This window comes from Marmota monax, unplaced genomic scaffold (genome assembly GCF_021218885.2).
Source record: "Marmota monax isolate L192 unplaced genomic scaffold, Marmota_monax_Labrador192_F-V1.1 WCK01_AAM20220418_F8-fsc00951, whole genome shotgun sequence".
Lineage (NCBI taxonomy): Eukaryota > Metazoa > Chordata > Mammalia > Rodentia > Sciuridae > Marmota > Marmota monax.
This window is the reverse complement of record NW_026694428.1, coordinates 38,975-63,253: the sequence shown is the minus strand read 5'-3', so window position 1 is coordinate 63,253 and position 24,279 is coordinate 38,975. Positions and strand designations below refer to the sequence as shown.

The 24,279-nt window shown below is 39.6% G+C and overlaps 1 protein-coding gene across 1 annotated transcript in view; it reads right to left on the bottom strand.

Moving 5' to 3' along the window:
- LOC124109656 (solute carrier family 28 member 3) overlaps positions 1-23,650 on the bottom strand; it is a gene marked incomplete at its 3' end in the record, with an annotated part of 75,989 nt that extends 52,339 nt beyond the window's left edge. The window contains 1 exon segment of the mRNA XM_058570748.1: positions 23,421-23,650. Coding sequence (XP_058426731.1) covers positions 23,421-23,480 — 60 coding nt within the window.
- Between the last annotated feature and the right edge of the window lie 629 nt (positions 23,651-24,279).

Sequence of the window (24,279 nt, the reverse complement as noted above, 5' to 3'; positions counted from 1 at the left end):
AATATCCCCAAACCACAGTTGGTGGACCTGGTGATCTCTTTCAGCATGTTTTAAAATACATAAAATCAAATGTGCAAGATTAAAAGGAAACCAGTTATACAGAGAGCTATTAGAATGAATTTGTGATAGAGTAATATATGTATCTTTGTTAACAAATTAAAAACAATCCCAGCAAGTTACAGTGGCAAGTTATAACAGCTACCTCAATTTCAGTGTCATAGATGTAAATTATTATATTTGCAACAGATATGAATTCATTTTACAACTGGTATGTGTGTGAGGGCCCTTCTTGTTCTTTCACATTAATTTTAAGCAAGGAGGTCTATCTCCTTTTGGCTTTCTGGAATGCCCATCCCCTTCCTGACACATCTCTCAGTTATGAAACAAGCATAAGTAGATGCATTTGGGAGGATATGAGCCTTATCCCCCATTACATAGCCTTTTCCCATCTTAATAACCCTTTCTCCCATTTCTTATGTACAGTTGGAGATGTTTTTTCATTTCTGGGTATGTCCATATTATTGTCCAATAAATTTACTGGTGGAAGAAATTAAAAACTATCCAGGGATGGCTGGGTGTGGTGGCACACACCTAAATCCCAGCAGTTTAGGAGGCAGAGGCTGGAGGATTGCAAGTTCAAAGCTAGCCTCAGCAATTTAGCGAGGCCTTAAACAACTTAGTGAGACCCTGTCTCTAATAAAAAATGAAAAAAGGCTGGGAATGTTGCTCAATGATTGAGTGCTCCTGGATTCAATCCCTGGTACCAAAGAACATAGTGGCACAGGCTTGTAATTCCAGAGACTTGAGAGGCTGAGGCAGGAGGATTGAAAGTTCAAGGCCAGCCAGGGCAACTTAGTGAGTGAGACCCTCAGCAACTTAGTAAGACCCTGACTCAAAAAATGAAAAGAACTGAGGATGTCACTCTGTGGTAAAACACTTGTCATTTAATCCCATTACAAACCAACCAACCAAAACAAAACAAAACAAACAAACAAAAAAACCCAAATTCAAACAAAGAAAAAGACCCCAAACAAACAAACAAAAACTTACCCAGGAGTAAAGGCTTTGACATTGTGTTCATTTGCATTGTGGTCATTTAGATTCTTGAAAGAGTGACAAATAAATATTTTAAGCATTCTGCTTAATTGTCTGAAAGATGATGTCCTGACTTTTCTAAAAGTGGTTGTTTCTTTCCCACTGGGAGGCATGAGTCTTAGTTATGTACAGAAGTTGAAATGCACAGCTTGATCCTCATTCTGGAGGCTCCTGGAGGCCCCCCGCGAGGTTGCTGTGCACAGTGGCCACTTGGTGGCTCCATTTCCTCAGGGTTGTCAGACAGAGGAGGTGAAGGCCAGCCCCTGCACCCCACTTCCCATTCTAGTAGGCTATTGCTCTATAAGCAGGTACCTGATTAAAAGTATTAATATGCTAAATCATAACCTCAATTAAAAAAAGTTTGCTTCATCTATTATCTAGGGTGGTTATGTCTAATAAAGTCAGTCCTTGTCACAAAGTAGTCTTACATCACTAGCCAAATTTAAGACAACTGGATCCCAAATTAAAAATCACAATAAAGCAAGTATAGTGAAATGCTAATTGTAGAGCAGAGAGGATGTGTATATAGGTGCTCACTATGAATTTTTTTCAACTTTCCTGTGTATTTGGAAAATTTTATAATAAAATATTGGAAGAAGTGAATAATGTTGGCAGTTGAATTATAAAATACTAAACAAAAGACAATGATAGTCCACATTAGGAACTGAAAGTCACTTTAAACTTCATGCGTTGAGGCCCTGAACCCCCAATGTAGCTGAACTTGAAAAGAGGAACTTTACAGAGATGAAATGAGGTCAAATTAAAAAAATAAAGATTTTTTTAAAAGATTAAATGAACTTGTAAAGATCAATCCTAATCTGAGAGGATTAGTGACCTTATAAGAGTAAATGTGAGTATAAACTTTCTCTCTCTCCCTCTCTCCCCATGTGAGAAATAGGTAGCCTACAGGCCAAGTGGAGTGAACTGGGAATGAAATCTACCTTGCTGCCACCTTGAACTCAGACTTCCCAGCCTCAGAACTGTGAGAAATTCCTGTTGTGTAAGGTCACCAAGTCTTTGGTATATGTATATGAATGTTTTGTATGTATGTATGTATTTAGGCAAAAAGAAAGCAGGGAAATCTATTCTTATCTGATGAATTTAAGTTAATAAATATTGAAGGAATAAAATCACCATTTTGTAACTCCTAAGACTAATTGATTCAGGAAAAGGTCCTCAATTGATGCTAAAACAATTGGATGGCTTGTGCTGGGGAACTGCATGTTCATAGTCTTGAACAGTTTACTTCTCAGATTACTTGCTAATCAAAAGAGGAAAATGTCCCATTATAATGGAGTGATCTGCCCCACCCTAACCAAGTCAACACCAATGGGGACAAATTGACATTCTGTGCCTTCTGATGTGAATGCAACTAAAAATATACACCCTCATGTATGAGATGTCACAAATATTGGATCTGTCTGGGCCCAGTGGGGCATGCCTGTAATCACAGCAACTCAAGAGGCTGAGGCAGGAGGACCCCAAATTTGAGGCCAGCCTGAGCAGTTTAGGGAGACCTGTTTCAAAATAAGAAATAAAAAAGGTTGGGATATAGCTCAGCGACAGAGCATGGCTGTATTCAATCAACAATACCATATGAAAGAAAAGAAACAAACCAAAAAAGCCAAAACAGCAACCCCAAAACAAATGTTGTATTTGAATTGAATTCCAAGGAAACAACCAAATGCTGAAAATGAGATATTACAGTAAGGCATTTAATCTGAACCATTCAAAATGCCAGTGTCTGCCGGACTCAGTGGTGCATGCCTGTAATCTCAGCAAATCGGGAGGCTAAGGCAGAAGGATTGCAAGTTCAAGTCCAGCCTGGGCAACTTAGTGAGAGAGTCTCAAACTAAAATAAAAAGGGCTGGGGAAGTAGCTCTGTGGTAGAGCACCCATGGGTTCAGTCCCCAGTACCAGAAAAAGAAAAAAAAGCCGGCATTATGAAAAACAAACACAAACTGATGTTGGAGAATGGTATAACTGCAAGAGACACAAGAAGCATAACCAAGGACTTTTTAAAAGTCGTATAAGATATTTTGGGACACCTGGGAATTGTAGCATAAACAGCATATTATTATAGAATCAATGTTAATTTTTTTGGTTGTTGAAGGAACAGCCAGCCACTCTTTTGAAGGAGCTCCAGACTGGTGGATTAACTAGGCCAGCCCAGAGGTGAGGGTTTGTGCACGTAGGTGTGTGTACCCTAGTGAGATCTGTTTGTATTTGGAAATGGTTAATGGCAATGACTCTTTCCTTGACCAAACACTAGTTAGGCTCTTCTAGGCTCTTCTAGGTCCTTTTCTCATCTTAGGCCTCAATCTCGACCTTTAAAAATTATAGACTCTCAGGACAATGAGACAGAGGTCCACCCTCCCACAGTAAGAGGCTTCCAGAAATACTGGCACAGTTTCTAAAAGCTCAAGGCTAGGCCCTAGATTCCCTGGAAACACCTGTCTAGAATGCCCAATGCTGCCTGGAAAATTTACTTAACTTGCTCCTGCTCTGAACCTTGAGAGAGGCAGATAAGCTCCAGAACCCCTCCTCAGATCAGTTACTTTGGATAGCTTACCTTTATAGAGCCTTTCTCTGCTCCTTTGAGATGTAAATCTTTTCCCACCCAGAACTGTCTTCAAGACTCTTTGCAATGCAAATATTCATGAAGGTAACTCTCTTGCCCCTAGTCTGTGTGGGCAGATAGGAATCTAACTTCCTGTAAATTGCAGTTAGGAAACTCAGTGGGTTTCACACTGACCAATCCCCTGCTCCTTCCTGCTTTTTGCAACTTCCACTTCACTAGGACTGGATGCTCACCCCTTTTCTGTTCCCTCATTCTCCCTTTAAAAGGTCCATTCACCTCTGTACAAGTTGAGTTTGGTTTGCGCTGGGCACTCTTTCCTATTGCAATAGTTTGTTTCTGAGTGGAAATCTGTCCTCATTGGTTTAACTGATGTTAATGTCTAGCTTTGTTCTTTTTTGACATCTGAGGAGAAAAATAAAAGATCTGAGTTAAATGTCTCCAAATGACTATTTTTGAACATTTCTTCTATGGCCAGTCAGAGCTGTGGGGCTCAGGAGCCTGAAGTAGGAGGATGGAAAGTTCAAGGCCAGCCTCAGCAATTTAGTGAGACCCTGTTTCAAAATAAAAAATAAAAAGGGCTGGGGATATAGTTCAATAGTAAATCCCCCATGGGTTCAATCCCCAGGCTCCCCCCAACCCCTTCTAAGTGGTTAGGGTGCAATGTACCCTAACCGCTTAGAATGTTAATGATTGTCTAGATTTAAAAAAAAAAATCTTCTGTGTATATAGGGTGTCCCTAGATAGGAGATAGATAACAGTCATATAAATGCAGAATTTTCTACCAGAGGACCAGCTGCCCATTGTTCCTATAGGGTCATCTTTCATTCTTACTGTAGGTTGACATTTGTGCTGTCCATTTGTGTTTGATAGTATGTGGCATAGGCTATATATTTGGACTAGAGGAAGATGCTCCCATGAGAACTTTTATAAGGCATTTGGAAGGGAGAATACTAGAGAAACCTAAATTCACTCTTGGAGAAGCTGGTCCTAAGAGTAACAATGTGATCATGCCCTCGCTCCTCACTCTGAGCCAGCCATAGCTCTCCATACTTTCTCACAGATTATTGGTTAACCTCTTGGCTATGATTTGAATGTGTCCCCTGAAGTTCATGTGTTACAACTTAATCCCCAAGGCAACGATTTTGGGAGGTGAGGCCTTCAAGGGCTCTGCCTTTGTGAGTGGATTAATGCTGTCTTGGCTGGAGGGGGCTCTTTATTGAGAGAGTAGGTTTGTTATAAAAGTGAGCTCAGTCTCCTCTTGTTCTCACACCCTGTCTCCTTCTGCCATGGGATGGACCATGGGAGGATTTAGCAAGATGTCAGCAACTTGATACTGGGCTTCTCAGCCTCCAGAACTGTAAGAAATACATTTCTATTCTTTATAAGTTACCCCATCTCTGATATTGTCATAGCAGCACAAAATGGACTAAGACACTCTCTCCCTTGATTCTCTAATGCTGGGAGCCATTAGCCAAGTAGGTATGACAATTTTCTTGCCAGCGTACCCCATGTTGCTGACATGTTGCAGTGACATTGAATGTAAGTGACCTTGCTCAAGGACCAAGGCAGATTAGGGTGTTCCCGGTTTTAAGATAATCCTGTTTAGGGCGTTCCTGGTTTAGGTTCCAGGTTTAAGGTTTAAGATTATTCCTGCTGGGAATAGGGCGTATCCTGCTGCCTGAGTTCCCCTTGAGTTCTCATGGGATTTAGACAGTATATTTTGGAGATAGAAGCCCAGTGGAGGTGAATTTGGGCAGAGAACGTGGATTTTGGCAGAGAACGTGGATTTCCCCAGAACGTGATTGTAGACGGCTGGTGTGAGTTCGGGAATAAAGAGTTGCTGTTTGAATCTACAAGCTGTGTGGTGGCTCGTGATTGTGTGCCCAGCCAGACTGCGGCATTTGTGCCCAGCCAGACTGCGGCATTTGGTGGCCCGTACGGGGGAACCCGCGACCTTGGCGGGGGTATATATCCCCCAAAGATAAACTTAAAATAACGCTTTTTACTCTAAACTTTTTAAATTTTGATTCATCAGGACTTAGTGCTGCGGAAAGACATATGTATCCAAAAAATGTACATAAGCCTAAGGTACTTTGGAAAGATATTCTAACAGGACAATGGAAAGGTCCTGACCCAGTGATTGTCTGGAGTCGGGGTTTTGTTTGTGTGTTTCCACAGGGAGAACAGCAGCCGATTTGGATTCCAGAGAGATTAACTAAAACAATTTCTACAGATTGAAAAGAAGATGATCTGACTCAAATCCATAACAACTGATATCCAGAGCTCCAGCTTGGCCATTCTTACATCTGCGACAGTGATTAACTAGTGATGCAATTTTTATTTCCTTGCCAGCGCACCCCATGTTAATTGTGGTAGTGCTGACATATCTTTGCTGATGGTGTCACCAGTGATGCAATTTTTCCCAAGGAGCCGTCAATTGGCTTGGTGTCGTGGCATTTCTGTATCCTCCTCCCTTCTGCTAGTGATGGTCTAAAATTTGGGGGCCAATGGCTTATGCTGGACCGGTAGTCAGTGACGGGTATGATCCAATTGCAGTGGTATCAACCTAAGACAGGAGGCTGACGCCTAAAGGTCAGTTTTCCGATGACGGGTAAGAACCATATGTTGAATTGGACAACCTACCAGGCACGGTCCATAAGCCATATTAACCTCACTCCCCCACTGGCACCAAGGCCAAATTTGGGGGCCAACAGAGGTGAGGCAAAGAACCTCACCCCCCCACTGGTGCATAGACCTATCCACAAGTATGGCTGTATGCTGGACCGGTAGTCAGTGACGGGTATGATTCAATTGCAGTGGTATCAACCTAAGACAGGAGGCTGACGCCTAAAGGTCAGTTTTCCGATGACGGGTAAGAACCATATGTTGAATTGGACAACCTACCAGGCACGGTCCTTAAGCCACATTGCTTGTTGTTTAATTAATCAGAAGGGGGGAGAGTGCCCAGTCAGACTGTAGCACTCTAATATTTCCATCATCATCAATTTTTGATTGCCCTGAATGAAGCCTAGAATTCATAGATAAGCATCCTTTTTCCTCCCATTAAAAATCAGTCTTCTTGGGGCTGGGGCTGGGCTCAGTGTAGTGCACTTGCCTGTTATGTGTGAGGCACTGGGTTCAATTCTAAGCACTATGTATGAATAAATAAAATACAGGTCTATCAACAACTACAAAAATATATTTTTTAAAAATCAATCTTCTGTCTGTACTTATTGCTTCCATTTTCTTGCCTTAAATTAATTCTTCAACTCTTTCCCATTTGGTTCCCACTCCTACCATTCTGTGGACATCCCTGTTGCCAAGATCAGGGGGTTGCATGTTCCTAATCCAGTTTTTATCATGCACAGTAGACCACCTCTGTATTCCCGCTTCACTGACATCACACTTTGCTAGTTCCTCCCACCATCTAGACTGCTTATCTCTCTTTCCTGGGCTGTAGTGTTATGGGTCATGCTATATGGGCAATGACCAGATAGACTATTTTGCCCTGAAACTCCATATCATATAAGAAACACTTCTCCCTTGGGACAACCCTGCCAGTGTACCTACCAACAATTGCTTAGCATAACATAATGGCAAAACAAAATGGCAAAATTGTTCCTTCTATTCTTATATACTGTACTTGTTAGAATGTTAATGATTGTCTAGACATTAGTAACTACTATTCTTTAATTTGCATTCAACTAGGGTTATTTTGACCCACTTCCCCTTCTGCTTATGATTTTAGATATTATGATTTGTTCATGGTTTAGAATCATAGCACCAGCCACTTATGATTAATGTACTGCCATGCTTTAAAATGTGTACTCTAACCCCTGGAGGGGGTTGAAGTGTGTAGACTTGCAGCCTGCTTGTTGGTCCACCAGCTGGTGAATAAAGATGGTTCCATCTTCTGTTTTAAGATTGACTCAGTGATTTATTGCATCTTGCCATAACAGTAGCTGCTTTTTCTACTCCTTAAATGTTACAAACAGCTCCTTACGGCTCTGTGGTAGGCTTTCTCATTTATTCTTCCAATAAATATGTATTGTGCACTTACTATGGGATAGACACTGGGCAGGGTGCTGAGAATCACATATATGGTCCCTGTTCTAAGGGCATTTTAGGAGAAATTGTCAGCCCTAAATAATACAACTGGTTATTTAATTATACAAAATAAGAAGGTGAAAAAGAGAGGGAGACAAATAAAGATAGTGTCAAGAAACATTGATCATTATTAATGATATCTTCATCTTAGAACATCTTGAATTGTCCTTAAGCTATTGAAAATTGTTTTTCTTCTGTAATCACTGGTTTATACAGATATCACAATTTGGAATCTTCCTGCACATTCAGTAAAATTCATCTCAAGTCTATATTTGGGAAAAAGTTGCTTTGTAGGGATTTCTAAAAACCAACTTGGCCATTAGGCACTTCTTTCAAAAGGGTGCTGATTAAATAAATATAAATTAATCAGAAACACATGGAATAAATTTACAGTAAGTAATTGTTTTTTTTAAGCATTTGTCTAAATAGGAAACAAATAAAAATATCCAAAAACCTTTGAAAAATAACTGTAAAATTCTCTGATGAGATGGAGACATTGGGAGCCAAGTTCACCAAGCCTTTCATGGACTTAACAGGCCTGAGGTTTGTGTTCTGCTGACATGATAAAAACTCAGAGCTGCATGCAGCATCTTCCATGGGCTCCACAACAGTGGATCACTCTGTTTGCTGTGCAAGAGACCGATTTCACATTTGCATTTCCAGTTGGGCTTGGCCTGTACCAAAAGAGCACCCCCAACTAAAAGGTTTAATTAGAGCATTTTCTGGGTGCTAGTGCTTTACATTGCTTTCCCAGTAGTCTGTGATGTGGGGTGTTAGTAGACCTACATCATAGACTAGTGATTTAGGTGAGGAAACAGAGAGAAGTTGGAAACTTCTAACAGGCCTGTATGGTGGACCCGGCAGATCCAGACAGTCTGACTGAGCTGGATGCGAAGTACCCATGTCCTGCCCTCCTCATACCTGGTATGCTGCTGATCTTTCCCATCTGCTGTACCCCTCCCCCTCATCTGGCTGATTCAGAAGCTCCTCACTGTCTTCCCTCCTCCACAAGGTCACTTGTTACCTGCAGGCAAGGTCTAAGCCAAGTGCAAGACAATCAGTAATTGCAGCACAGCAGAGGGCCTCTCCTGCTCCCACCAGTGCTTTCTCAACCCTTCCTCCCTAGGTCTTTCTTCCTCTTCTCTGACACGAAGGCCTTGTGCTTTGCAAGGGAACAAGGAAGTGGTGATATATTTGTTGGCTTCTAGAAAAGTCTCTGTTGGCAGCCTGTCTCTCCATCCCCTTCCAGCTCAACATGTAACTGGACCTTTGCTCTCCATCTGCTTTATCTGGATGGGCCTGGACCTCATTTAAGTAATTTTTCCTTTTTAACTTGTCTGGCTGTACAAATTTGACCTGTCTTCTTCCACCCACTTCCTCCCTGCAAATGTTCCTGAACCTGAACCTAGATTATGGTGGATGAGAACCTCAGGGCTCAGTAACTTTAATTAGAAAAATAAAACCTGGCAAAGATATAAAGTGAGAAAATTGAAAGGGGAGGGACATTTACAGGGAAATAGGGCCCATCATGGACAACTGTAGAACTTCATAGCTCAGGTCATTGGTATTCTCTAAAGCTGAGCAGGTCAAGAGGGTAAAGCCCCAAGAGGGGGGTGCACAGGGGTGCAGCTTTGTCAGTCCTGGTCCCTTTCAGACTATGGTTGACACTCCATATTAACAGGTTGTTTCTATTGTTGTTAATATGGCATTCCATGTTAACAGCCATGTTTCATGGAGGAATTTATACCATTACTTTATTATACCTCCTTACTCTGGCTGGTTAGTTTATTCTGGAAGTTTTCCAAGTCCACAGAGTACAGAAATTTAGTTTTTTTAAAAAGATTTATTCTTTTTAGATATACATGAAGAAATTTAGTTTTAAACCTAACTTTATCATCAGTTTTGGATTCTTGGAAGTTTTTACAATTAGCAAAGTACTTTGGGGTAAAGCAAGAGAACTGGCCTCCATTCCTGGCTTCCTCTCTTCACCACTCTGTGTTCCTGCTCATGTCTCTCCAAACTTCCCATTCAAGACCTTGATTTATGCACATAAAATGGAGTGTGGAAGATTGACATGGTAGCTTAAACAATTATGTCTTTTGTTCCCAAATTAGTATTTTCCTTCTACCTGGCACAGAGTAGTAGTTGCTTAATATAATTTATTGAATATATAAAGAAATAAAATATTCATTTGGAATATTTGGAAAATATGATGATTCCCTGGCCCCCCAAACTAGGTGAGGTCACTTTCTGATGCCATGAATAATACTTTTCATACACTGTGTTATGATAGTTTGCCATTGTTTCATTTTTAAACAAACAGTGGCTTCCTGTTTGCAGTTCCTAACATAATGCCTGGCACAATGTCAGATCTCGAAATTTCTGTTAAATCAATATGTCATACTTTATGTCAAACAGATTTGGCACTTGAGGAAATGAAAAACAAAAACAAAAACTTTGAATTTTTAGGGTGAGGAGGCTGGAGGGAAGATTGAGAAGTCTTCAGGTACATTTCCTTGCTTTATAACTCAGCCATTCCTGGTAATTATGTACTTTGTTCCTGAACATTCACAGGAGACTCACATGACTTTCCTAATAAAACTATCTTTATGTATTTCCAAAGAACTAGACATGCGTATTGTCCTCTTCATTCTTTCTTTATTCCTTTCCTCCCCTTTCTTTTTCTTTTCCAAGAAAAAGGAAAAGGTGGTAAGTGTATCAAAGTATTTTATTATAGGGGCTTAGATAAGTCACCTACTCCATGTATGGAGTGGAGTTAGATCTTACCAAAGACCCAGAATCCTGGCTGTCAGCAAAAATTGTGCTGCAGTCACATGGGTCACATGGGTCTGCTTATATCTGCAGTCCTAAGGTAAGAGTTCCAAATTCTGTGAACAATAGAGACTTGGAGTTCATGTTCACAATGATCTTTTCTATATAAAATTACAGATTCAGTCACTTTTTTTTTCAGTTTGATAAATTAGCAGGTTAACTAGCATTCAGGGTCTACTCGATATCAACAGTTCTCTCATTTTAAATTAAGGGGCTGTCAAATGGAGATTCTGTCATCAGTAAGTGAATAATAAATCCAGAGCCTGGGAACTGGTCTTGGTTCTGTCCGAACTGAGATCAGAGCATTTTTCTGAACATCTCTGCAGATGACCCTCTGCAGACTAGAGATGTGCTTGTAGCACAAACTGCCTTGTGAGCCATTTGTAGCTGGTGGCCTATGGCTGATCAAGGGTTCCCAATCACTTCTGTCATGACATCTTCATGGAATTCCATTTGGACCTAGATATGGATAACAAACCCAGTCATAGCTCATGCAATCCAAATGCAGAGCCTCCAAAAAAGTCTCTTGAATCAGGACATCTCTTTTAGGATATTCATGGTAGAAAGAACAGTATTCAATCTCCTCTTCCTTTTTTTTTAAATTTTTCCTGTGATCATTAGATGATGAAATTCTTTCTCTGCTTCTGGTAAAGGGCAGCAGTGATTGCTGTAAGCCTCAGAACCTCAGCCCTGCTCTACCCCTGACCCATAGGCAGTGCATTCCAACCTAGAGATGTGGCCAGTACCATTCACCACACTGATAAAACTGTCAAAGTTACTTTTTCAGAACTCTAGGGAAAGACAAACAAACAAACCAAAAACAAAAAGCAAAGGCTTACACCAATTCAGAGTACTTTTTCAGATAAAATGATTCAGATCTCAGAACAGCAAGCTCTGTAGTATCTTTTATTTCCCTAGTTCCATTCTCCTTTTTCCAGACAGGTCTTAAAAAAAAGTTTGCAACCAGAATGAAAATGAGCAGCCTATGGAGGGATAAAAATGGGGTTGGAGTTGCCCTAAAGCCTAGTTCCCTGAAAATTGCCTGTCTTGACCAGTCTTGAAGTTCCTTGGAAGACTTCCTTACAAGGCTTGTCTTTGTTTGATCTGACTCAGAGGTCATATAGTACTATTTCCTTGAGGGCAATTGTTTAACAGGCAGGTACTTGAGATGGTGATAACAAGGTGGAGCAAACAACAAGCTGAGCAAAATTTTAATGGAAAAGCTGGGGAATCAAATGTCCATAGCTTCAGAAATTCCTGGGAATGTTCCACATAACACATGACAATGAATACAGTCCACACAGAATTACGTGGTTAAGTCACTTAAGAGTAACGACCATAACAGAAGCAACAAATGGCAAAAGAAATAAACCCTTATAAATAGAGGACAATTTGTTTTCCATAGTTCCCACAATATATTAAAAAATTTTTTTTTAGTTGTAGATGGATGCAATACCTTTTTTTTATATTTATTTTTATATTGTGCTGAGGATTGAACCCAGTGCCTCACACATGCTAGGTAAGTGCTCTACCAGTGAGCTGCAATCCTAGCCCTCCCACAGTATATTTTGAGAATAATAGTTTTCATCCAAAGAAGGAATGGTCCATGTAAACGAAAACAGCAGTCAATGAATACTGTCCAGGAGGAGGCCTAGATGTTGGACTTGTGTAAACAAAGACAGGAAATCATCTATTTTAAATATGTCAAAAAAAAAAAAAAAAACTAAAGGGAAACCATTTTCAAAGAGCTAAAGAAAAGCAAGAGAATAATTTCTTTACTAGGGAATAACAATAAAGAGAATTAGAAGCTCTGAGACTGTGGGGCACCATCAAACATAACAGAAGCACAGCAGCAGTTCCAGATGGAGAGGAGAGAGGGAAGAAGGTGAAAGAAAATTTTAAGAAATAATTGTTGAGAAGTCCACAAATTTGATGAAAAACTTGAGGAGCTGCCCAATAGAAACAACTCATCATATATGATAACTCCTCAATAAATTTAACATCTGATGTCTCATGAAGCCACAAAGGCCAGAAGGGTGGGAAATTTCATATTCAAAGTACTATAGAAAAATGGTACATATAAAACTCCATATTAGCAAAACAGTTCTTTAAAAATTGGAAGACATTACCAGATAAACAAAAACAGGAAATTCACTGCTAGCAGACTGCTCTGCAAGGAAACCTTCAGAATGAAATGAAAGGACCCAATAGGGTAACTCATATCCACATGAAAACCTAAAGAACATTGGCAAAGGTAAGTACGTAGGTAAATATTTTTGTAACCCACTCTCTCTCCTATATGACTAAAATCACAATTGCATAAAGTGATAATCAAAAGAATATATTAATGGGCTTATAGTTATAAAAATTATGTCAATATCATAAAGAAGGGGAAGAGAATGGACCTGTATTAAGTTTTTATAGTCTACTGAAGTTAAGATGGTATTAATCCTAGTGAGATATTTATAAATTGTGATGTTAATAGCAATTTCCCAAAAAAAACTCCAAGAAAATAATGTGAAGAAATATTTAAAAAAACAAGTGAATTCAATTGATATACTAGAAAATATATACCACAAGAAGGTAGTAATGAATTGAGAGGAAAGATATTTTATATACATTCCTCTATATATCAATTTTGAATCAATAGATTCAACCTATAAAGGACTAAAAATATTTGGAAAAAATTATGTCTGTTCTGACTTTTTTATTGTCATTATTTACTAAACAACACAGTAGAGTGAATATTATTATTTATACATATTTTACATTGTATGAGTATTATAAGTAATCTTGAGATGACTTAAAGGATAAGAGGCGATGTGTGTAAGGTATAGGTATATACTACACCGTTTTTAAGATAAGGGACTTGAATCATCTAGAGATTTTGATATCCATGGGGGTCCTGGAACCAATTTGCCATAGATATCAAGGAATAACTGTATATAAGTGGATGTATATTACACACAAAATAGCAGATGTAAGTCCTATTTTATCAATAATTACATTAAATATAAATGGATTAAGGCTTTCAATCAAATGGCAGATATTGGCTGGATGGAGAAAAAGCATGACCCAAATATATGCTGTTTATAAGACACTTTAGGTTCAATGACTTACATAGGCTAAAAGGATAGAAAAATATATGTCATGCAAATAGTAATAAAAGCTAACTCAAATGGCTTAAAGTAGATTTCAAGACAACTTTTTTAAAAATTAGAAACAAAGGATATTTTATAATGATAAAGTGTCAGTTCATCAAATAAAATTATAAACATACATAGTTGATAAAAGAGCTCTTAGACATATGAAAAAAATTGACAGAATTCAAGGGAGAAATAGGAAATTCAATGATAGTTGGGTATTGCAAGACCCTATACTCAACAATAGATAGAAAAGTAAAGAGATAATCAATAAGGAAATAGAGGAATTGAACAATGCTATCAATTTGAGAGACATATACAGAATATTCCACCAACAATTGTACATACAACATTCTTCTCAAGTGCAGTTGGGAATATCCTCCAGTCTAGATCATGCATTAGATCAAAACAAATCTCAATGAATTTAAAAATATTGAAATCATATAAAGTATCTTCTCTAATCACATTGGATCAAATTTAGAAATAAATAATGGACAGTTGGGAGAAATTTATAAGGTATGTGGACATTAAACTCACTCCTCAGTAATCGGTGGGTTAAGGGAGAAATCCTAAGGGAAATTAGGAAACAATTTGATAATAGTGAAAACATTCCATACCAATTTTTATAAGCTAAAGTAGTGCTTAGAGGGAAATTCAAAGTTGTAATTGCTTATGTTAGCAAAGAAGAAACATCTCAAATCAACAACCTAAACTTCCACTATTAGAATACAGAAAAGGTATTTAAGTTTTCTGTACTTTATTTCATTTGTGAAAAGGCATCTAGGTAGCTCCAGCCCAACTAAACCTAAAGCTACCAAAGGAAGGAAATAATAAGGGTTAGAGTGGAGATAAATAAAAGTTGATTCTTTCGAAACAACAAGATCGACAAATATTTATTAGACTAAGAAAAAAGGAAGAAGACCAAAGAAACTAAAATCAGAAATATAAGCAGGGCCATTATTATCAACCTTACAGAAATAAAAAGGATATTAAGAAAAATATTATGAAAGCAGGGTGCAGTGGCACTTGTCTATAATTCCAGAAACTCAGGAGGCTGAGGAGGGAGGATCGAAAATCTGTGGCAGACTCAGCTATTTAGTGAGACTCTGTCTTGCAATAAAAAATAAAAAGGCTGGAAGGATGTAACTCAGTGGTATAGCAGCCCTGGACTTAGTCCCCAGTACTGACAAAAAAAAAAAAAAAAAAAAAGAGTGGGGGGATGGAGAGAATGTCATGAATAATTATATGACAACAAATTAGATAACCTGGATGAAATAGACAACTTCACAAAAACAGACACATTACCTGAACTGACTCAAGAAGAAATAAAAATCTCAACAGACCTATAACAAATATGGATATTGAATCAGTAATCATAAATTTCCCAACAAAGAAAAACCTCTGCCCCAAGGGAGGTAGAAGAGATGAAAATAACTAAAATTAGGAATGAAAAAAGGAAATATTGCTACTGATTATTTTTTTGGTGGAGGGGAGTGCTAGGGATTGAGTGCAGGGCCTCATCAGTTGTAGGCAAATATTACCTCTGAGCCACATTCCTAGTCCTTACTACTAATCTTACAGAAAAAAATCCCTAATGTTGTTACTTTCTTTTAGTTTTATGGCATGAACTTGATGGTCAGATCCTTAAAGGTCAAAGATAATCAGATTTTTATTTTTTTAAATTGAAAACCCAAGAAACATGTAACTTCCTTGAGTCATAAGTGCAATAGTCACCAGCCACAAGTGGTTGCTAAATACTTGAAATGTGACTAGTGTGACAGATGCCCTGAATTTAATTCTGACTAACTTAAGTTTAAATTGAAAAATAAACACTAGATTAATTGATTAGAAAACATTTAAGTACATTTGGAACAACTTGATTATAAATCTACTTTTGTAATTACAAATTTTATGAAATCTAAATACAGATCAAGTATTTCTGATAAAAATTTAGCGTTAATGTTGACATGTGGATATAAAAAATCACACTGGATTTCAAAGACTTGGTATGAAACAAATGAAAAATGTAAATAAAATATAGTTAAAATCAGCCTTATTTGTTTCATCTTACACTTCTAATGGATTGGTACCAAAAAATAAAATTGTATATGTAGCTTATGCTATGTATCTTTAGATGTTTCTGCCTTCAGCCCACAGCAAGTACCTTAGTCTGTTCACATTATTAATGATTTCCTGTTTTCTATGTCTCAATAGATGATGAGTAAGCGTCTCCTCTTTTAAAGGAAATCACTTCAGGAATGTTTCAATGAGGAAAATACTAGATCTCTAAATACTTTTCCTCTGGGCTATCATGAAAGTGACTTTGGTTATCTTCACGTAGGCGCTTTTCCCCTAGAAATAAGTGTGGATGCAGCACGGTTGAGGAAAGAAGATGTATTTTTAAAACTTCCATCACAAAAGTAAATTATTGTTTTATGTTTTCTGTACTTTATTTCAGTTGTGAAAAGCATCTAGGTAGCTCTAGCCCAGCTCATCCAGAGAGATGTGTAAAACTACTCAACCTGAGTGTGACCCATGGTTACCACCCAAAATAGTGTCTTAAGGAGAAACAATGCCCTTTCCCTTTACTTTGAATAATTATTTTCAACCTCAGAAATAAATAAATAATTTTTTTTTCCCAATTCAGGGAATTGAATCCAGTAGTGTTCCACCACTGAGCCATACCACCATCCCTTTAAAACATTTTTAATTTTTAATTTGAGATATAACTCTGCTAAATTGTCAAGGCAGGCTTGAAACTTACAATCCTCCTGCATCAGCCTCCTAAATTGCTGAAATTACAGGCATGTAAGACGGTGTCCAGAACCTCAGAACTTTTATACTCATAGTATCTGCTTGAGAAGTTTATGCCAATGTTCCAGAGGAGCTGAGAATTTCAATCTTCATTTAACAAACCCTTCCTCTGAGCTGTCAGCATGACTAGCTCACCAGGCAAATCACTGAGTAACTCAGCCATTTCTCTATGCAGTGGAGGCCCAGTCTAGTCCTGCCCCAAGACTTTCTTAAGTGGGTTCCACCCAACTGACTTCCAGAGCGAGCAGTCTCTGTGCCTCTGAGGGCCATCTGTAGCAAGGTGATGCTTTTTCTTGGGGAGGACATTAGAGATGGGACCCGAAGGGAATCCTTTAATAAAAGTGCTCTTTCAAAAACTTCCCTGAATTTTCATCTTTAAAGATTCTGAGATGTAGGTGACCTCCTTTCCTGTCAACCTCCTCTCCTCTTCTCCGGATCTTCCTTTCCTTCTTTTAGCTTGGAAACATCTTTTAGTTACCTTATTCCAAATAGAAGCCTTCCCCAAATATGAACACTTGAGAACTATCAATGGAGTTGGGAGAAGAAAATTTTTGAGAAAGTTATGCTGAAATAATTGGACATCCACTTGGGTATGGTGGCTTATGCCTATAATCCCAGTGCCTGGGAGGCTGAGGAAGGAGGATCACAAGTTTGAGACTAGCCTCAGCCATTTAGTGAGGCCCAAGCAACTTGATGAGACCCTGTCCCAAAGTAAAAACTAAAAAGGGCCGATTAATTGTCCCTGGGTTCAGTCCCTGGTATAAATAAATAAGTAAACAAATAAATAAATAAATTCAATGTCCATGCAGAAAACCAAAAAAACTTGACTCCCATTGTACAATACATATTAACCTCAATTTCAAGGGGACTAGAGACCTCAATGTGAAAATAAGAAGCTTTACAATTTTTAAAAATCATTATTATTATTGTTATTATTTTGTGATACTAAATATTGAATCTAGGGAAGCTCTACCACTGAGCTATCTCCCCAGTTCTTTTTAATTTTTTTTTTAAATTTTGAGACAGGGTTTTGTTATGTTGCCCAAGTTGGCCTCCAATTCACAGTCCTCCTGCCTCAACCTCTTAGTCACTGGCTTTACAGACACTTGCCACACCCTACTCAGCCACTTCCCTAAGCAAGAAAAGGAAAAGAGAAGAAACTGACAAATGGGACCATGATATGACTAACTTTTGTTCATCAAAATAAATCATTAAAGACTGGAAGACATCTTTAGGGTGATAGAAGACATTTGCAAATCATAACTGCCAAAGGGCTTGTAGCCAGAACACTTAAGTAACTTTTTCAAATCACAAAGGAAAAGGAAAAATCCAGTAGAGAAAATGGGCAGGAGACTTGAACAGGTATTTTATAAAGTTGGCATAAGATGATCAATAACATGGGAAAAGTTAACTTAAACCTCAATGACGTACAATCCTGTGCTGCATAATGATGTTTTGGTCAATGGCAGACCACATATGTGATGGTGGTCCCAAAGGATGGAAGTAGAGCTGAAAATTGCTTATTAACCTGTGATGTTGTAGCTATCGTGATTTCACAGTGTGAGGAATCACTCCTGTTTGTAATAATGCTGGTGTAAACAAATGGATTGCACTGCCAGTGTGGAGTGCACACAATGAGGTACAGTGCATGACAATAATGATGATGATGACAAAGACTGCTACTGGTTTATATATCAACTATACTATGCTTTTTTTTGTTGTTGTTATTTTAAGAGCATGGTCTTTGTGATTACAAAGAAAAACAAATAGAAAGAAAGAAATGTGTACTGTACAGTGTGCTGTTACACTGGCAGCAACGTTGTACACCTTGAGTTTATTACATCTCAATTGAATCAAGAGGCCAGGACAAGTAATTGGCCTACACCATGGAGTTTCACTTATGTCCACTCTGGGATGTTTGCACACCAACATAATTGCCTAATGATGTATGAAGGACGCTGTTGATTGATGCATGACTGTATGGCCACACACCCACCAAAATGGCTGAAGTTAAAAAAGCCATTTGAATTTAGGTGAAGATGTGGAGGATAAACAGGAACTCACGCTCTGCTGATGGACGTGTAAATTGGTGCACTCATTTAGGAAACAGTTTGGCATTATTAGTAAGAGTTGAAAGTGTGTATGTACTCTGATGACCTAACCATTCTACTCCTGAGCACAATCTTGATTAAATTGTCACAGTGCTCCAGAAAGCATGTCCAAGAGCGTTCACAGCTGTGTTTTCTGTAGAAGTTCCAAAAAACTTCAACTGCAATAACAACCATGTCCACAGGGTAAAATTATCAATTGTGGAATATTTACCAGACAGAGTACTATATATTGTTAAACTGGATAATTGCGGTCACTTGTAACACTATGGCTGAAAACTGAGCAAAAGAAGCCAGATACAAAAGAATTCATCCTGCTTAATTCCATATATGTTCAAAGATAAGCAAAGAATATATTTTGTAAGTTTCTGGTTATATAAAGTTCAAAAAAGCAAGTGTGGCTTGGGGACTCATAGTTAGAAGTTGAGGACTAGGACAGCAAGTTGAGACAATGGTTAGTCCTGAGAGGAGTTGGGGAGGGAGGTACTAGTGAGCAGGTGTAGGGATGGGGCTACTGAGGGAAATCAATTCCCTGTTCTCTGATCTGAGTCACAGTCCACTTTTTAAGAAGTCCTATATCTGACAACCGGGTGCATTGGTGCATGCCTATAATCCCATGGGCTTGGGAGGCAGAGGCAGGAGGATCCCAAAGCATCAGCAATTTAGTAAGGCCCTAAGCAACTTAATAAGACCCTGTCTCAAAAAAACAAACAACAACTACAACAACAAGAAAAACCCAAAACAACAACAACAACAACAAATGGCAGGAGACTTAGCTCAGTATTTAAGCACCCCTGGGTTTAATCTGTAGTATCAAAAAAAAGTTGTATACTTGGTTTTATGTATGTTATTTTTTTACAATAATAACAATTTAAATTACCACCCCCTCAGCCTTTTCCTCTTACCCCTGCCAGAGGAGCATACATTCTGCCTTCATTTTTTGCCTAGTCTAATACCACACATAACACAAATTTCCCCTCTTCATCCCCAGCCCAAGGTCACCAGTAATCTCTTATTTTTTGAGAGAGAGAGAAAGAGAGAGAGAGACTTTTTTTGGTATTTATCTTTCAGTTTTCGGTGGACATAACATCTTTCTTTTATTTTTATGTGGTGCCGAGGATCAAACCCAGTGCCCCAGCACATGCCAGGCGAGTGCGTTAGCGCTTGAGCCACATCCCCAGCCCCACCAGTAATCTCTTATTTGGCAAATGCAATGAGTTTGTGGCCTCTTCCATGCCCCCACCCGCCCCCCACTGCCACCCCAGGGGTCTTTCCTGTGAACCCTCTAGTTCTGTCTTCCTTGACTTCTCCAGACACCTCTCTCTCCTGGTTCTGCTTCTCTGTCCCTACCTGTGGCTCTCTCTGCTTCCTTCTCTGCACTCCAACTCTTTAAACTCTGGTGTGTCCCAGGTTTCCCTCTGTGATGGTCTTACCCACACCCTTGTCCATCTCTGTGCTAACAACCTCCAAATCTGTGTGATTTAGGTTCCAGGTGGATGTGCACCACAAACTCCCTACTTGATATACACTCTTGTCAAAATGCCTGGAATCTCTCAAATTTCAACCAACAGCCTCAGATGAAACTGTTCCTTATTCTAATGAGAGAGAGAGAGTGCAAGAGAGGGAAAAGAGGGGGAAAAACCCAAAAACAAAACAACAACAAAACAAACCCTAAAACCAAACCGACCAAACAAACAGAATTTTAAAAAAAGAAAAGAAAGATCTCCTGTCTAAAAAAGGCAAGCACTTCCAGGTTGACATCTCATACTGACTCCTCACTCATTAATCAATCCCAACACCAAGAGCTGCTATTATTTTGCCTGTACTATGTGCTGGGCACTGTTTTTCATAAAAGTGTATTTCTGTATTACAAACACTTTTTATGTGTATTACCTCAGTTAATTCCCTCAACAATCCTGAGGTACCATTATTATCTTACCCTACAGGAGAAGATGGAGGCTTGAGAGCCAGAGCAGCGCTCAGACCCTGATCCTGACTCCAGATGGCCCCTGAGTAAAGGCCTCTTACCCGTGTTAGCACCTTGATCCTGCATGTGTCCACTGCCTCAGGCTTCATCTGGGTGATTGTACTGACTTCCTAACTGATCTCCCAACTGCACACAAATCTCTCTCCATTTTCATTCACCTTCAAGAGGGCCACTAGGCTCACTTAAAAAATAATTGGGTCATCTTGGTTTTGAGAGGTTCCCTCTCTCATGCCTCAGCACACATGGAGGCCACATGATCTGGCACCAGCCTGTGCTGTCCCCCTGCCTCCTGTTCCCCACCCCAGACACATGCTCTTCTCTTTTAGGCTCTGGGACAGTTCTCTTTGCCTGCAGTGTTCTGTGGACCCACCCCACCTCCTGCTTGCCTGGAAAATGCCTGCCCATTTGTTCAGTCCTAACTGAAAGTTCTCTCTCCCTCTGTATGCTGTATGGACTCCACAGACCGCCCAGCGCCAACTATATATTTATTTACCAATTAAGACTTATTATGATTCAAGAGAATGGAAAAGATGGGATGGGATATAGGCAAAGTGATTTGGTGCAAGCCTCTAGCCTGCTCTTCTTCCTGTTCCTCCTCTTCTCTTCCTTTTCCTCCTCTTCTTTTAATTATTATTATTACTTCTTTTAGTTATTATTATTATTGGTACCAGGATTGAACCCAGGGGTGCTTAACCACTAAGTCCCATCCCCAGCCCTTGCTATTATCTACTTAGAGACAAGGTCTCACTAAGTTGCTTAGGGCCTTGCTAAGTTGTTGAGACTGGCTTTGAACTCTCAATCCTCTGCCACCTCCTCCTGAGCTGCTGGGATTCCAAGTGTGCACCACCACATCAGGCTCCCTGCTCTCCTTCTCAAGGGCAAAAACAGTGTATCATGCCTCCTTGAATTGGTGTCCCTTCTTAGCACTGGTAAATACAAGATCCAGAAATTCTTGTTGAAAAGCAAGCTTTGGAAGCAATGAGCCAGTCACTGCTTGTTGGTGATGGAGGTGTTGGTGTGGTACTGTGCTGCTCAGAACCCTGAAGCCTGGAGAGGCTCTGCTTTGATGGAGGAACATGAGGGATAGGAAACAGGGCCCCTGGTGTGTCCTGCTTACTGTGAGCAGCCAGTTGCAGAGATGTGCACCAGCTTTTTTCTCACTATTAGACCTGCTTTCCCCCATGCAGCCCCTCATTTCACTCTTTAACTTATAACAGGTTTCATACTTGGTGCCCCCTTCCATCATTTAATATTCATACAGGGGACCAGGGTATGCTACTTTCAAAACATGCCATTCTCACAGAAGAATATTTTGAACTAAGGTAACTGAGAAGGAGCAGATACGAGTGAGCACTCTGCCCTCCCTCATCTTCCTAAAAGCAAGGCATATTATTTCCCTTGTCCCTTTGTCCCATAAAAGGAAGAGGAGAACAACCCTTTTCACTAGGTGGTAAGTATGGGAAAACAAATCTTCCAAGAATCAGCTTTATCTTCCATTTGTCATCCCCCCTGCCATTTATTTCCAAGTTGCTTTCCCAAAATTTATTGGCCTGAACAGCCCCAAACCTCTTTCCTTTGTCTAGTCACTTCTCCTAACGTGACACCCTTTGTTAAAATGATACATAAACTCTCAAGTTTAAATGCTTCTTTGGGTTTTTCACTTTTTTTGTGAGGTTCCCATGTGAAATTTAAAAAGTTACTAAAATTTGTAATACTTTTCTCCTGTTAACTCAGTTTTCATTTGTTTAATTCACAGGACTTAGGAATTGTACCTGAAAGGGTAGAAGTTTTTCCTCCCATTTAGTATCAGATGGATATCCCTGTGACTATCGAATAGACAAACTGGGACTCCGAGAGATAGTAACTTATAGATAGAAACAGGGTTCATGTCAAAGTCCTTTTTCCCCTTCTTCTTTTCTTATTAATACCCAAAAGTTCTGTTTTGTCCTTCTAGTGATCATGAGGCCCAAGGGGCTGCTCACACATGCTCATTGCAGATTTTGTGTCTTTTCCAAAGCTCTCATGCTAAGTGTCAGGTCAGGAAAAGAAGCACACCTAGGAACAACTCTGAAAATCCCCATCCTACACCAAATTGGAATAGCCTGTTTTTTTTTTTTAAAGGGATAATTAATTTTTAAATTAATTTATTAAGGCAGCACTGAGAATGGAATCCAGGTCTTTGAGCATGCTAAGCAAGCTACACCTCACCACTGAGCTACACCCCAATCCTGTGTGTTGTTTTTAATACGCCTCCTTCTGAGACTGTGGCACCCAGCCCTGGGATGAGCAGCATTTGGGTTGATGACAGGAGACTGACTTGCTCGTCTGTTCTGGGGCAGGCACCAGGGCCACTATCAGACAGGGGCTGTGGGACCTAGTTTAGAAGGAAGGAGTCCTGAGATGCTTGATCTAGTCAAGATGGAATTTCCCCCAATCTTTGGAAGGATGCCTGCAGGTAAATACTGCAACCATGTTGTGAGCCAGAGGGGGAAAAAAGGGAGGAGAAGGCAGTTTTGTTTCCTAGCGACAGAGCAAGTCTGGATCAACACTCAGTCATTAAAAGAGACTTTTCAGGTTTGTCAACACAAAAGAACCCAAGAAGAAAATAGTGGGCTAAAATGTGACATTAAAATTCTTGACAGTGCCCCAGTAATCCCACTGCTTTAGTTTAAGAAACTTGCCAAGTGGGTAAGGAAAGAGCATTTTTTTTTTCATTTATTTGGTTTCAAACAGAAGAAGAAAGTTCTGCTCACCCGGAAGCCAGTGTTGCTGAAGCCCTCGGTTTTGGGGGCTGCTGTACTTGTCAGCTCCATGTTCTTTTCACCAGCTGTCTGGGCTCTGAATTCTCTGATGTCCTATCTGAAGGTCCTCGGTACCTGGGTAAAAGAAAACAGCCTCTGCTGATGTCAAAATGCCAGCTGCTGTGGCGGAAATCTGGACATTGCTTCAGTTTGGAAACTTCTATAATAATCTCCGGAATGACTTGGGCTGAAACCAGATTGGGTGGGGCCAGAGGGGCCAGAAGGGCGGAGTGGAGGCTTCTGGTTCAGGCCCGCCCACCTCTTTTATCCTTCTAATGATTTCCATCCTAGGCTTTCCATGTTCACTTCTGGAGAGAAGACTTTTGTGGTGCACAGGCGTGATACTTTCTCTGTAGACCTTAGTGAAATAGCTCTCTTCTTGTGAATAGTGTTGAGGGAAGGAGTGTTGTTGGTAGAGCAGGGAAAGTAAGGATTGGTTCCTATTAAGTGATCATCTACTCTGAGCCAGGCACAAGTTTGGTGCAGTGTATACAACTATCTCTGTGTCCTACTTGGCCAAAGGGAGGTGGGAAAATTAGCCTTTTGTTTTAGAATCAGCAAGGTAATAGAGGAACAATGGTAATTAGAAAGCCATTTCACTACATCCCTGCTTCAGGCTGAGTTGTTTTAAAAAATCCTCCAACTCAACAGAAATGGCAGATAAATGAAAGGTGACCAAGTGGTCACTTAATAAAAAGTACTTTATGAAAACATGAGCTGTAAAATTCTTTCAAAATAAGGATTTCCCTTTAGCCTTTTTAAATTGAACTACTATGTATCAAACTATTATAATTGTGTGGCTTCTGTGGAA